At 36.9% G+C, this 15,399-nt stretch overlaps 1 protein-coding gene and 1 pseudogene across 5 annotated transcripts in view; both read right to left on the bottom strand.

The window, feature by feature from the left end:
* Positions 1-1,173: 1,173 nt before the first annotated feature.
* Positions 1,174-15,399, bottom strand: part of MYBL1 (MYB proto-oncogene like 1) — a 44,475-nt gene continuing 30,249 nt past the window's right edge. For 3 of the 5 annotated variants that reach the window (XM_075549613.1, XM_075549612.1, XM_075549616.1), the window contains 5 exons: positions 15,095-15,209; positions 5,960-6,076; positions 5,767-5,871; positions 5,156-5,335; positions 1,174-3,763 (listed from right to left, as the gene is read on the bottom strand). In XM_075549613.1, coding sequence (XP_075405728.1) covers positions 3,635-3,763; positions 5,156-5,335; positions 5,767-5,871; positions 5,960-6,076; positions 15,095-15,209 — 646 coding nt within the window. In that variant the 3' untranslated portion in view covers positions 1,174-3,634. The remainder of the gene's footprint in view (positions 3,764-5,155; positions 5,336-5,766; positions 5,872-5,959; positions 6,077-15,094; positions 15,210-15,399) is intronic. The other 2 variants (XM_075549614.1, XM_075549615.1) reach the window with 1 other exon arrangement.
* LOC142448786 (RNA transcription, translation and transport factor protein-like) lies at positions 10,424-12,053 on the bottom strand (annotated as a pseudogene).

Here is a 15,399-nt window from a genome sequence, read left to right as displayed (position 1 = left end):
CTTCGTAGATATTCCACTACAAGGAGGAAGACCCTCAGGGAGGTGGACTGACACAGTGGCTGCGACAAACTCAAACCTAACAATGTGAGAAAGGTGCCAGGCAGGACAGGATTTCCTTGTTGTACACAGAATCAACATGAATTGGAACCAAACCCTACAGCACACATCACCACCTTTCAGAAAAGTAGTCATGGGGAAAATATGATGGAAGACTAAAATAATCAGGAAATGGTTTGCAGACTTGTTCTTACTTACTTGTTGTTCAGAGCTGAGTAAGGTTTTATCAGGCTAGGGGGAAAAAAAGAAAAAGAAAAAGCAGCCAGGCAGAGGGAACATTACAGGCACGTAGATGGGAGCATGGATGTAGATGTCTGAGCCAAGTCACCAGAAGTGTGGAATCGAGAAGTGATGGAGAATAGGCAACACCGAATCAAGCAAGTTCTTAAAACAGGAGATATCTGCTCAGGTATGAATGTGTATTTCACTTACTTCTACTTACATGCAAAGCATGAGTGTAATCCACCTGACAGTTATATCCTGGGTTCACATCTCAGTCTCATAAATTTGGGACAAGTCTTTTACAGACCGGTAATTTCATTTGTAGTGTGCTACCTCCAGGCATAGAATAACAGTAAAGTCTGGAGAGTGATAACCCACTAAGGCAATGGAATACTGCAGCCCTGGCTGAATGATCAGTCGTTGCCCAGGTGAAACAGCCACCAGGGCCACTGTGAAGTTCCCTGACATGTGTATGGAATGGAGAGCGGATGATTAGTCCAACAAGGCAGTGGCCTTTTGCAGGCCATGGGTTAGAGATTTCAAAAGAGAGGTGAGGGATGGGCAGATGAACCAGTGGGTCAGAGAATGGACAGCAATAATACCCTAAGTAAAGGAACAAAGAAAGGGCAGGAAAGAAAATTTACTTTGGATTTGTTGCAGTCATCAGCAAAACAGTCATATGAAAAGATCTATAAGGCAGCTGAAAATATGACTTGGAAAAAGGTCATATAAGAGGTAAATAGTATCAGTACAAAAAACAACACCCAAAACCTATAAAGGGAGTTTTAAGGGAAAAAGGGGGCCTTAGAACAGAACATTTATTAGCACCAAATGTACTCAAAACCATAAAACCCTAAAACATTTTCTCCTAAAAATAAATGAACAACACCAAGGCCGCTTGTACACAGATGCTTTATTTTGGATGCTAACATACATCAGCATGGTATGCAAGATTCTCGTAAAACAGGTTTCCCACTATACCAAAACCTCCATGTAGTCCAGAGTACTTGCTGCTCGAATGTGAACGCAACAAAATGGATTGTGCCGGACGTGTAGTCGGTGTCTGTGCAAGTACGGCTGGTACACGTATGTCTGGCACCTTTACAACATACGGGAACAAATGCAAGTAATACAACAGTATAAAGGATGACTTAAGACGTCCGACATGTTTCAGACCACTGGACGACTCAACCAATACCAATCCAAATATGTGCTGTGTTCAATAAGCCCCGGTTTATCTGTGATATATTACATTTGAGATAAGTTAATGCTCAAGAAACACTAAACTTTCAAAAATACATAGCACTTCCAAAAACATTCTACTTTGGTGTTGAGGGATTGCATATGTTCTAACCAACTAAGGGCTTCATTTAGAAAAAGAAATCCAACAAAAGAAAGATTATAGACTCTCAGCTCAAGGAAACCGAAATGACCCAGGAAGGTTTTGCTACAATCACTGGTTTCATAAAGTGAAATTTCTGTGAGGAGTTCATTAATTAGGAAGCAATCAATCAAGAGAGTTAACAAACACTGCTCAAGAGATTCAAATTGGTTTACCGATTTGTTATCAATAAGGCATAACCTTAGTACCACACATCCTCCCTTCTCACTACATAAAACATGCAAAAATTAGCAAGTGGATTTAAATAGCTTAAAATCCTTCTAGATCTACTGCTCAAGAGCTAGGCATTAGCATCCTTGGAATTTCGATTTCTAGTAACATAAAAACAGAACCGATCATCGTAAGCTGTTTTTATTTTGTTTTAGTATTTGCCAGATTTTGCTTGGGAATGGCTGACTCCATGAGGTTAACTTGAGAACTTGCCATTATCTGTACACACAGTGCAAGTGGTGGTCGCTCTTTCCTCCTCTCATAGCAGCAAGCCAACTCTGCTACTGTCTATAGCAGCACACTTCAGGAGTGGAGAGGGAGAGAGTGTGTCAATTATAAATAGTAACAACTACAGTGTACAGTTTTATTTACCTGTCAGTGTTTACATTGACAGCACACCATTATGTGTCTCAAAGAATCTCATAAAATCTACCACAAAAGCAAATGAGACATTCTTTCAAGAAAAAAATCGGTGCAAACACCTAAAACAGGCAACTGAAGCAATTGTTGCAACCTGTAGAGAAACACAAAACATTTATAAAAGGACAAAATATCTTTATAAATAAAAAATAATGTTCTCTACTCCTGGACCATTTGAGTAAATATAATAAATTTCTAAGTGCAGGCTGTTTTTAGGGACCAAGATACCGTATTATTTTTTTAAACAAAATAATTGCAAAATTTTTCAAACACATATACAAATCACTGGATTAATTTATATGACCCTTCCCAATATAATTTAAAAAGGAAATATTAAATTATTACTTAGTACATTTTTAGAACTACTTTATAACCAACATGATTTAAAGGGCATAGTGCAATATTTAGGTAGATGTGACCTACAGTATAGATATTGTACTCTTTGCAGCTATAACTTACTACTGTTTCATACTTAAAAAATTAAAATTGTTCTTTACCATGTTAGCTGTAACAACAGGAAACAAGACTGGCTTCTAGACACCCTATATATATATGTATATATATTTGTATATATAAATACCTACATTTAAGCTTTAAAAATGAAAATAAATTATAAAAACAGACTTCTTTCCAATTTACAAAGTTTTCCTGCTCCTAAATACTGTACATACATTCAATAAAACTCTCAGCTTTCTGAGATTTATGAAGAAAATACTGACTCTTTACTAGTAAGGGAAAAACCCTTTTCAATTCTTTTTGTTTTCAGTACCATGCTCAAATAAATACATTTAACACTGTAGTTAATCTTACTGCTTTTGAAAAATACCAAAAATAAGTAGTGCAACTTCCTATCCTTACTTTAAATTCATTTTCACTGTTTCTTTGTACACGCCAGCCGAAATAAATCAGCTCGTGGGCAAAAGTACTTTGTAAAATCACATGTACTTCCCATGCAAAGACTAGTTTCAGAAATCATTACATATTACAACAAAAAGGTAGCATCAAGAGAGTAATGACATTTATCTCATGACGAAAATATTTGAAAACTTACTTTTAGAAAATCTATGAACATTCTAATATTATTTTCCCTGTCTTATTCTTCAAAAATATTAAAATATATATTTATTTTTAAAATAACTTATTAAATTGTCTACCCCTTACTTCAGTGGCTTAGCTTTTTGCCTATCAAGTTTTTTTAAAAAAGCAAACCATTTAAGACTGTATTAAAACGTTAAGAACAATTCATTGACAAAAATTTCACTGCAACCTAATTTAGTGTAGAAATAACACGGAAGTAGGGTATTTCATCCACCCCGATAGCAATCACAGCATCAGAGCCCTGGAAGTGCTGCTGGCCGCCGTGTAAGTACTCAGGTATCTTCTTGCTTGCTCAGTCATAAGAAGTTGGTCTTCTGTCTTCCCATAAACCACTGTTTCCCATTCACAGTTTGACTAGGAAGGAAATATTAAAAGTGACATGAAAGTTTCCATAACTTTCCTACTATTTCACACTAGACTTTTAAAAGTTTGTTATTTTGCTGTTTCTACACTCGACGAGAAGGACTGGCACAGTGGCTGCAACAGCGGGCTCAGCCACCGGCACTGTGAGGGAGGGAGGGCGGGGCGAGGCGGGGTTTCATACTGCTGGGGAGTCAAAACCGACTTGGCAGCACCTAACAACTCTTCACAGGCCTTTCTCTGCAGATAGTTCATTAGTTTCGTCCCAAAGCCAAATGAGTAAATCTTAATATAGGGAGGGGTGGGGGGAATATTGCCCTTCATTGCATCAGGATTCTTGAAAGAAAAAAAGATGGAAATGCTGTCAAAAGTGATACTTTACATCATGCACATTAGGAAATATATTCATAACGCAAAATCAAGTTTATTTCATTTGTTCTCTTCCCTTATCAGTGAGGTTAGGTCATTCTATTATAGGCATGAACTGCTTTGCAATAAATTTTCCTGAACAGTTCTTTGTTAATTATTTGCTAGCAACTCTGATCATTTTAGAGGGATTAAGATGTGCGTTTTGAAAGCGGTAGTTCAAGCCGGCGGGGAGTAGGCCATGTTTGGTTGGCAATGATGCTTTCAGGGAACGCGTGCTTACATGTTCGGGAATCCCAGTGCTTCGGCTACTGTGATAGAAAGGGAAAATGCCCTGCTCCGTCAACTATCAAAATTTCTGGGATCGACTCTCAGTATAATAAAAAAATGTCCCAGCCTTCATTTCCAGCTATACTGGGTACATCACAGCAAGAAAAGAAGATTTGTTTTACAGTTCTTGAGCCAAAAAGTTCACTAGAAATCATCCTACCGATAAAACCATGCTGAAACAGCTTCCAATCACTTACCCTTTTATAACAGCAAATTAAGGCTAAACATATGTATTATAGTAGAAGAAGTGCCAGAAGATGGATACAGGTTTTAAGAAAATAATAGTGCTTAAGAAAATCACTAGTAGAGTCTTTGGCTACAAGTTGATTAGTTTTAATTATTTAATTATATGTGCCCAGATAAATGAGTCTCAAAAAAGCCAAATCTAGTTTGAGTAATGAAACAATGGTGATTGTTTTGTTTGAGTTCATTTCAAGGAGGCTTAGTGTTGCTGTGGGTAAGCATGCTGGCTGCTGACTAAAAGGCAGACTACTTCCATGAAGACCTACAGCAGCTTTGTTCCCTAATCCTACTCTCTCCTATAGTCTCCACGAGTCAGAGTAGACTCGACAGCCAGGGGCAGCATCAAATTTGGATTGAAAAGGCAAATATAATCTGTGGTCAGTAAATCCAAAGTGAAATTTAATGAACAACAACAAAACTCACTAAAAGAAATGCATAAATCCATACCTGAAGATTCTTTTCCAATCTGACCACTTTGGAAGTGTTATGGTTTGGTTTCTTTTTAGTAAGTGTGCATGTTTTGTTGGTTGAATTTATATCTTGTTTTTCAGGAGTCAAGTTGCACCTATTGTCATGTATTTCCAATAATGGTATCATTAATAAAGATGTTGTAAATATATTTTCTGACTATGGGAGAGAGAGAGAAAAAGAGGAAAGTAAAATGCCTAGTTCAAAAGTGAAGACAAATAGGCCTATGGAGTGAGTGGTAATGGAAGCCCTGCTCCTTTCCCGCCAAAAAGCCTTTTGGCGCTTATGAAACTCTGGTAATGTAGTACTTAATATCTTGGAAACTAAAGATTAGCACTGAAATTTTGAAGTTTTGAGAACTACCATTAATTTGATATTATACTTAAGAGTGCGAACTTCTGTCAAAACACAACACATAGAAAAATAAGCAGAAAAGCAAAATACTCTATAGTTAATCATTTCTCTTCTGAATTAGGCAGAATGGTACTGAAGGAACTCCATCTCCAAGGAACTGGTCACCCAATGAATAAAAAACAAAAAGCCAGACTTAAAGCAACCACTTCATTAAAAAGAACCATTTCTTTACAAACCTGCATGTCTGAAAGGTCCTCAGTTAATAGCTGAGTATCCGGTTCTTCTTTATCCCAGTGCTCCAAAACTAGCGATTTTCTGACTTTCTTCACAGAAGCAGTGCGCTAGAATGAACAATTTACAACAGAAACATCATGGCAGAGTAGCTTGGACAAAAAGAGACTTTTATTAACTATAATACTAAAAGATCACCTCTTGCTTGCAGCTTTTATAAGCAGGTTCGTCTTCCTGTTTCAGAAATATGTCTGTTCCAGTTTCTTCTTTTAATACTTCCCGGATATCTTCTTCCAAGAAGGCAAGTGGCTGTGACTAAATCATTTTTTAAAAGATTTTATTAAAAAAACTTAGAGTGGTCTCTTTTACCCCAAATAAAGAAAACCCTTCTTTTATATTTTTCTCCCCACATATAGTAAGCCTTTGTTTTGTAGTGTTCCATTACAGGCAGCATTTTTGTCTAGTCACTATAAATACATAAATTGAATTATATTACTCAGATTCATGGAAACATAATAGTGGCTAATGCAAGCATTGGAGTGTGGTACCTTCTTCATTCTAAGTTACTACACAAAAGGCTTCCTGCTTCAATGACGATCTTTAGAAGTAGTTAATAGGAAAGAAAGAATAGGCCAGAAGAAACAGATGGTGCATGGCTAACACTGCTAACAACTCTGAAAGGGACCACAGTAAGAAATCCTCAATAAAGTGGGGGAGAACTATGGAAAACGCAAACTCATGAAACAGACCAGGCTTACTGACAGAGACTGGTGGACCCCTCAAGACTATCTATGGTCCTTAGTCACTCTTCAAACAGGGAACTAAAGTCACCATCGTGGCTCAATTTTCAGCTAAACCAGAGACAGGCCTATAAATAACACCAGGGAGCTACACACTCCTCGAGCAATAAAGATGAGCTCAAAAAGGCAGTCCTTGCCCAGGAAGAAAGCTCAGACAATAGGAAGGAACAGGAAACAAGGGAAGTAGGAAGAGCACTGCTGTTACATTGTGGGGATTACAATTCATGTCACAAAACAAACTACTTGTCAATTATTGAATGGGAAACTAATTGCTCTGAAAACTTTCACCTAAATCACAATAAAAATGTAAAAAGGATGAAAAAGAGTGTTTCTTTATCATCTTCCTTTAAAAATTAGAAGTCACTGTTGACAAACTGGGAATGCTCTAGTTCATATTTTACATATAATGTGCTTATTATATAGCATGCAATTCCTAGTTAACGAACTTCTCTTACCACTCAGGTTGGAAGTAATGACCATGAATATAGTCAGCCTTCAGCTTAGACCTCAAACGGTGCTCAGGAAGGAAATGCATTATGTGTGTGTGTGTTTGCTCTTAAATGTGGGCTTAGTCTCAAAATAGTATTAATCTACTTTCTATCAACTAGTTAAGAATATGTAACTAAACACATTTGAAACTATATAAAATTGACTCCTAACATTAACTTGATTTTCAAAGAAAGGTAATCAAAGTTCCAGAGAATGGCGAGCTATTGTGCCGTGTGCATTAAATTTAGCTTAACTGGCAGCACTTGAGGGCCAGCACCTCGCGCTCCCAGCCAGCAAGGTCAGGGGGCATACCACTTGGATATAAGTGACATCTCACAGCACTTCAAAAGCTTTAGAAGTGAATTCTTAAAGTACTCTCATCTGGAGCCTGAAACATACAGCAATGACAACGCATGTTTAGAGTTTCTGTGTATTTTTCCAAGCGATTTTAAGGATTACAATCTACCACAGTAGTTGATTAAGTGTACTAAAAAGAACCTGGAATTCGCCTAGGAGAATACAAATGTCTTATGCCTCTATAGTGGCGGCTCAGACGTAGGTGAGTTGATTCACAAACAAGAATTATTCTTTTAATTGTCCTAATGGAACAAAACAAAACTACTGCATCTAATACCTTATGGGTTTCATCCTACCATAGTTCATAGAGATTTATATTTTATGGACCTGGTTTTTAGTCCTTTGAGTATGTTTTATTAAACACTGGAAGAAACACTGTCTACCAAAAAGACAACAGATATTCCAGATGTATTTAAGCTGAAAAATTCCAAAGTCAACCTCCACAGAGTGCATTTGATTTCAAGTCAGACATGTTACAATGCTTCAAGAGTAGCACAATAGTAGGTGTTCAGTAACTAACCAAGAGAAGATAAAAAAGAGAAATGAAACATCAGCTTTCCATAAAGATAGGTTTATCTATACTTATATTTATATGTATCTATATATATTTTTAGAATCATTTATTACCAAATGATTACCTTCCTTTTATCTTAAATCACGATGAAAATTATGCTTTGACAACAAATTCTACCCAAAAAGCTGTTGGCAATGCTAGCATTAATTTTAAGAGAGCTGCAGGCTCGGGAAAAAACACTGACAGAGACTTTATACTAGGTTGTTTGCAACCTATTCTCTCACTCTTTTTTAAATGATAATTTTCCTCCAAATTATAGAGTGATCAAATCACCCAGAGGCACTATAAAATTTTTCATGTGTCCAAGTCACTGTTAACTTGTCTAAAGCTCCATTATTCTGTTGTTATTGTTTGTTGTTGTTGTTGTTACTGTTAGGTGCCATCAAGTCAGCTGCAACCCATAGCGACCCCGTGAACAACAGGACGAAACACTGCCCAGTTCTGTGCCGTCCTATAAAGGTGGGATCATAAGAATATCTAGAAAGTACTAAAATAATATGATTGTTCACAATATTATATGGAGTTATATGACAAAAACCTTTGATTATTCAAAGACAAGAAAAAGACTAGGAGACCTGAGAGTATGAGATGGATTTTGGATGAAAATGATGAAATCTAGTTAACTAGAATTCATTAATGAATCCACCCAAAATATAACTCAAGAGAAGAACATTAACTAAAGTACCCTAAGAAGTGACTTGATTAACCTATTTTTAATAACTCTAACATCAGAAATCTCTACCTTCTTAGTATGCTCATGTCTTCTTTGGTATTTTGAAGTTGACAAAATATATGAAAGTACAATTCACTAAAACACTTCCCATTGCTATTCATTCATGAACTGCTGCTACCACTACTATTAAAATAGCAATTAACCACAAGGTAAGCAGGTATTTTTATGGTTATTGTTTGAATTTTAATGTGAATCGGTATTGTTGTTATGTACCATTTAGTCAGTTTTGACCCACAGAGACCTTATGCAATACAGAACAAAACACTGCACGGTCCTGGGCCATCCTCACAGTTGGTCTTATGCCTGAGCCCACTGTCACAGTCACTGTGTCCATCCATCTCCACTGAGGACTTCCTCTTTTTTGCTGACCCTCCACTTGACCGAGAATAATGTCCTTCTTCAGAAACTGGTGTCTCCTGACAAGATGTCCAAGTATATACGATGCAGTCTTCATCATCCTCGCCTCTAAGGAGCACTCTGGTTGTACTTCTTCCAAGACAGATTAGTTTGTCCTTTTAGCAATTCATGGTACTTTCAATATTCTTCTCTAGTATCACAATTCAAATGTATCAGTTATTTTTTCAGTCTTCCTTATTCACTGTCCAATTTTTGCATGCATATGAGGTAATGGAAAAATACCATGGCTTGAGTCAGGCTCACCTTAGTCCTTAAAGTAACATTCTTGCTATTCAATACTTTTAAAGAATTCTTATGTAGCAGTTACATTTTCTCATCTTTTGGTCTGACTATTTCCATGAGCCCTGATGGTGGATTCAAGGATGACAAAATCCTTCACAACTTCAACCTTTCCTCTGTTTATCACATTACCTATTGGTCCAGTTGTGAGGCTCTTGGTCTTTTTTACACTGAGTTGTAATCCATACTGAAGGCTGAAATCCTTGATCATCAGCAAGTGCTTCATGTCCTCCTTACTTATAGCAAGCAATGTTGTGTCATCTGCATATCGCAGGTTAATAAGCCTCGAAACTAATGACATTTTCTTCAAACAATCCAGCTTCTCTGATTTGCTGAGCTCACAGAGGAAGTATGGTGAGAGGCTAAAGCCCTGATGTTAAACCATGCAGCATGCCTTTGTCCTGTTCACACAGCTGTCTCCTGATCCATGTACAAGTTCTGCATGAGCACAATGAAGTGATCTGGAGGTCATGTTCTTCTCAAGGCTAGTCATAGTTTGCTATGATTCACACAAATACCTTGGTATAGTCAATAAAACACAAGTAAACATCTTTTTGGTATTTTTTTGCTTTGAGCCGACATCCATCTAATGTCAGCAATGATATTCTTTGTTCCACATCCTCTCCTGAATCAGGTCTGAAGCTCTGGCAGCTCCCTGTCAATGTATTGCCGCAATCATTGTTGAATGAGCTTCAGCAAAATTTTACTTGCATGTGATATCAGTGATACTGTTCTCTAGTTTGAGCATTCTGTTGGGTCACCTGTCTTAGGAATGCGTATCTCTTCCAGTCAGTTGAACAATAAGCTGTCTTTCAAATTTCCTGGCATAGACAAGAGGGTGCTTCCAGTGCCTCATCAGCTTGCTGGAACCTTTCAATTGGTATTCCAGAGATTCCTGGAGTTTCGTTTTTGTCTAATGATTTCAGTGTAGCTTGAACTTCTTCCTTCAGCACCATTGGTTCTTGCATATGCTACCTCTTGAAATGGTGGACTGTCAACTAGTTCATTTTGGTACAGTGACTCTGTGTATTCTTTCCTTTTTCTTTTTACACTTCTTGCACCATTCAATATTTTGCCCATAGAATCTTTCACTATTGTAACTCCAGGCTTGAATTTTTTTCTTCAGTTCTTTCAGTTTAAGGTATGCTGAGTGTGTTCTTCCTTTTTGGCTGTTTAACATTAGGCCTTTGCACATTTCATTGTAATATTTGACTTTGTCTTCTCAAGCTGGAGAAAATTTACATTTCAGACCATCAACTCTGTATGGAACAGCTCAAACCACTCATCAATAACATGAGCTTTCCCTCCCTCCCTGCCTGTTTTAGCCTACTCTTTTCCCTTGATTTCTCTTCTCCCCCTTATGACCTCCATTTTCCCTTTCATCCAAGTCAACCTTCAAGGCCATTGCTTCATCTTCCCACCTTTGCCCTTCTTCCCTTGGGAACTTTCAAAATCTGTTGAGTTGACACAACTCAATATAAAGTAGTATCTCAGTTTTGATTTGCAATTCTTAAGATGGTTAGTGATCATGAACATTTTTATCATATGTTTATTAGCCATTTACATGTCATGTTTTGGTGAACTGTTCATGTGCTTTGCCTGCTTTTTAATTAGATTACTTCATTTTTTCTTATTGAGGTATTGTAGTTTTTTTTTTCACTTGCCCAAACTTTATTAAAGAAAAAAAAGCTGTGATGGTAAATACCTAGAACATAGTGTATTTTCTGTGATTTGTCCCTCAAAAATGTGACATATGATTTCCAAACACATACCAGAAACATATAACGGTCCCCAACTGTACTAAGTAGGTGAGAAGCTGACGTGCTTATCTTCCAACTTTGCCCAGTCTGTGGTCTGTCTTTGGACCTGCTATAATTGACTGAACAGCAACTATGGCTTCATTAATTTTTGTCTGTAGCTCTCCAAGTTCTTCTACATACAGCAATCCAAGAATCTGAGCAACTTCATTAAGAACTGCACCTATTTGAGAATGATGACGGCAACATATGTATAAATGTGCTTGACACAATTGATCTATGTATGGATTGTAGTAAGAGTTGTATGAGTCCAACTGCGCCTGTGTCAAAACCAAGACTATGCTTGTCTACAGGCAAGCCCTCTTTTGTTTAATGAGCTTTAGCAACTGCATCCTGTGTCAGGCGCTCCTGACCCAAAATTCAAATTGCCTTTAGCATTACCAAGTAACCTTCATGGAGCTGAACCTGAACGTTAGCCAAAGCCATTACACCAGCCTTGAAGTCAGGGTTACTTACATCCTAGATGACCAGTGGCTCTGCATTGTTAGCTGCATTGTCAGCATTTTTTGTATTATCAGGAACTGTGTCCTTGTACTTTTTAGCATCATTTGCATATTCGAGTCTAACAGCTAAGCCAAGAAGCCAGTCAATTGCTTCTTGTCGATCTTGAATCTTGAAAGGACAGTTAACATCTTTGAAATACCTTTCTAAGAACTTGGGCCAATCACAGCTGTGGATGTTTCTTAAGTTCCCTCTATCTTCAGTCTTGTACTGTCGGATTTTCTGGTCTTCAAGCCACACAATAAAATTTCTAAATTGCTTCATCTTTGCAGTTGAAGCTGGCAGGGTTGTGGTAGTCAAGCGCTGTCAGCTTGCATCAACACATGGTCCCAGCTTCCCACAGCAGTCCCTTGCACTGCAGCCGGGAGATGGGAGGTGAGGTGGCGGTATTGTAGTTTTCTAGAGAATTTAGAAATTAGTCTTTTGATGTGTTAGATTTTCCACTCTGTGGGTTCTCTTTTTACTCTTTTGATGAAGTCTTTTTATGTATGATGTTTTATTTCTAGTAATTGCCGGTCATCTATTTTGTCTTCCACTCTATACGGTTTATTATATTTGATAATATGCCTATGCCTTGCAATATGGCCCTTAAGTTTGTCCCCATTTTCTCAAAGATAATCTTTATAGTTCTTGGACTTACATTTAGGTCTTTGATCCATCTTGAGTTCATTTTTATGCATGGGATGAGGCATGGTTCCTGTTTGGCTCTTCTGCAGATAGAAGTCTAATTTTGCCAGCATCATTTGTTGAAGAGACTATCTCTTTCCCATTCAATATTTTTTGGCTCTTTGTAGATCAGTTGTCTGCATTTGAATGAATCTATTTCTGGATTTCCTTTTCCATTCTATTGGTCTATGTACCTATCATTGTGCCTGTACTACACTGTTTTGACTACTGTTAAAACAGGTTTCAAGGCCTCTCACTCGAGGTCTACTTCTTTCTATTAGCTTTGTTTATTCTGGGTCTCTTCCCTCTACATATAAAGTTAGTAAGTACTTTTTCCATTTATATAAAGAAGAGTTTGGGCTCTGGAGCAGTTGTATTTGTAGATTACTTTGGGTAGTATCAACTTAAATGTTAAGCTTCTTATCCATGAACATAGAATATTCTTTCATAGATGTAGGTTTATTTTGGTTTCTTATTAGTGTTTTATAGTTATATCGAGTCTGCTGCTGTTTAATCTCTTAATATTCAGTGTAATAATTGATGTGTATGAGTTTGTCATTTTTGTTGGTTTTTTTGTTCTTCCTATATTTATACATTTTAGATACTGCTTTGACTGTGATTTTTGGTGAAGTTGTCTTTTATGTTGATCTCAGGTGTGTCTGCTACTTTCCCTGTGGGGTTTTTGGTTTCTTTCTGTTCTGGAATCCGTTGAGAAGTTAGTTATTCCTCTTGATAATGTCCCACATAATTCTTAGGTTTTCTTCAGACTCCTTTGCTCTTTTTGTTGACTGTTCTCATAGATTAGAGTCAAAAAAATTGTCTTCAAGCTCACTAATTTGGCTTTCCATTTCTTCAATTCTATTACTATGCTATTTTACACTGTTGTGAAATTCTGTTTTCTTCGTATTGATCTTTTGGGCTTCTGTTTAAAATTTTTCTTGTAAGGGTTCTAGTTTATCTCGTCTTTCCTTTGTTCTCTTGGACTCTTTCTCATCCAGTAAAACTACCCAATTACCATTCTTCTGAATTATATTTCTGAAAGTTCCAGAGCCTGTTTATCTTCAGCAATTTCCTTTAGCTCTGAGTATTGTTCACTTGTTTGTGCCTGTTTTTTTTGTTTGTTTGTTTGTTTGCTTGCTTGCTTGCTTTAGTGTGGACCATAGCTTCTGCAGCATCTTGATGTAGCTGTTAGGGGTGGCAGGGAGACTCATTTGTGTGAGAATAGTTAACTCCTTCCGTGGCGTTGGAGAGGGATAATAGAAACCTCACACAAGTAGAGGAAGAAAAGAAATAGAAGAAAGAGAAAATGAAAACCATTTTTTTAAAGGTTAAAACAACAAAAAAAGGTAGTCCTAACTTTAAGATATTATTTTTAAAAATTTTAAGTATAATTAAAAATAGTAAGACATTTTATTTAAAACGAACTTTTTGAAAAGTTTGGTTGGGATTTTCACTCTTCCCAGAAGCACTGTAGCAATTATGGGCAAGAGCAAAGTGTGTCAGGGCAAGAAGAGTGGGGCACCAGCATAGGTGAGGGACTTGTGCTGGAGGTGCTCTTAAGGCAAGGTCCAGTGGAGCAAGTGTGTCCATTTCTGGGCATGGAGTGACCTGCATGGTCACATTCAGGTGCTCAGACTGGCCGTGAGTCTGACGCGGCAGGTGTGTATGCCAGGTAGGAGGTGAGGCAGTGGCACAGGCCAGTGGAGGGCTGAGGGAGCCGGATGGGCAGGAGGATGCACTAGGTATCTCATGGGCAATTTACTCTTGCCTCCTCTCTTCTGCCTGCCCACACAGTGCTTGGCATTCGGCAATCTCGGGTTATGTAACTATTGAGAAGTTTTTAAAGATTGCTGGAGAAATGTCTTGTTTTGTTCTCTTGATGTTTTTCTCCTGATTGTTGAAGAGGGATTTACTCTCCTTGGGATTGGTCAGCCATTTTGAATCGGAAGCCTAAGCACATACTTCCTACAACTCAGAACAAGCTCTTTTATCTTCACAATAACTCCCTGGGGTATATTTTATAATCTCCATAACAAAAAAGAGAAAGTGAAGCTCAAAGGTTCCATGGTCAATTAGCTTTTTAAACATTATTTTTAAAGTGCTTATGTATACAAAAATGTTTAAATTATTTATTCCTCTTCAGGTAACTTTTAGTACTGAAAGTATTAAAAGTGTGAGTTGTAATATAAAAAAGGGATCTATGAACAGTGCTTTCTCAGTTGATAAAGAAAAGGTAAAAGTTAAAAACAGCCAAGCAAAGGTTTATTCACAAGTCAACTTATCAATTGAGATTTAAAAACTTGTAAGATTTTTTTTCATCATCTGTAACATTCACTTTATTTTTCATAATATTTTAAATGTATTTCTTTTTTAAAAAATCATTTTATTGGGGGCTCATACAATTCTTATCACAATCCATACATACATCCATTGTGTCAAGAACATATGTACATGTGTTGCCATCATCGTTCTCAAAACATTTGCCTTCTGCTTGAGCCCTTAATATCTGCTGCTCATTTTTCCCCTCCCTCCCAACTCCCCCCTACCTCATGAACTCTTCATCATTCATAAATTATTATTTTCTCATACCCTTGTAATATTTTGAGAATAACTTTTTTAATGTTAAAAAATCAAGAATGCTAAAAATCACAATTTGTGATTTGTTGAAAATAAGAAAAATCTTATAAAGAATATACATACCACAATCTTAAGAGGTCCATATTTTTTCTCCTGAGCAGCAAGTGCATTCTTAAATGGAGTAGGAGTTCTCGGTGTGGTACCCAATATAGATCTTCTAATAGTAGGTGTTCTAAACCTATCCAATCATTTAAATATTTATATCATAGTCAAAATTTGATTTATACTAGTTAAGTCAAAACCATGATAAAGGTACACATTAAATATTGTCTTATATCTCTTATACACTTGCTTTAGTTAAGCATTTCAAGGCTATATTGTAAAAAATACTTGCCTAAATTAATTTTTATTCCAATCATTATTTTTTA

The sequence above is a fragment of the Tenrec ecaudatus genome, chromosome 5 (assembly GCF_050624435.1).
Source record: "Tenrec ecaudatus isolate mTenEca1 chromosome 5, mTenEca1.hap1, whole genome shotgun sequence".
Classification (NCBI taxonomy): domain Eukaryota; kingdom Metazoa; phylum Chordata; class Mammalia; order Afrosoricida; family Tenrecidae; genus Tenrec; species Tenrec ecaudatus.
The sequence above is the reverse complement of the archived record's forward strand: the minus strand, read 5'-3'. Positions and strand labels throughout refer to the sequence as shown.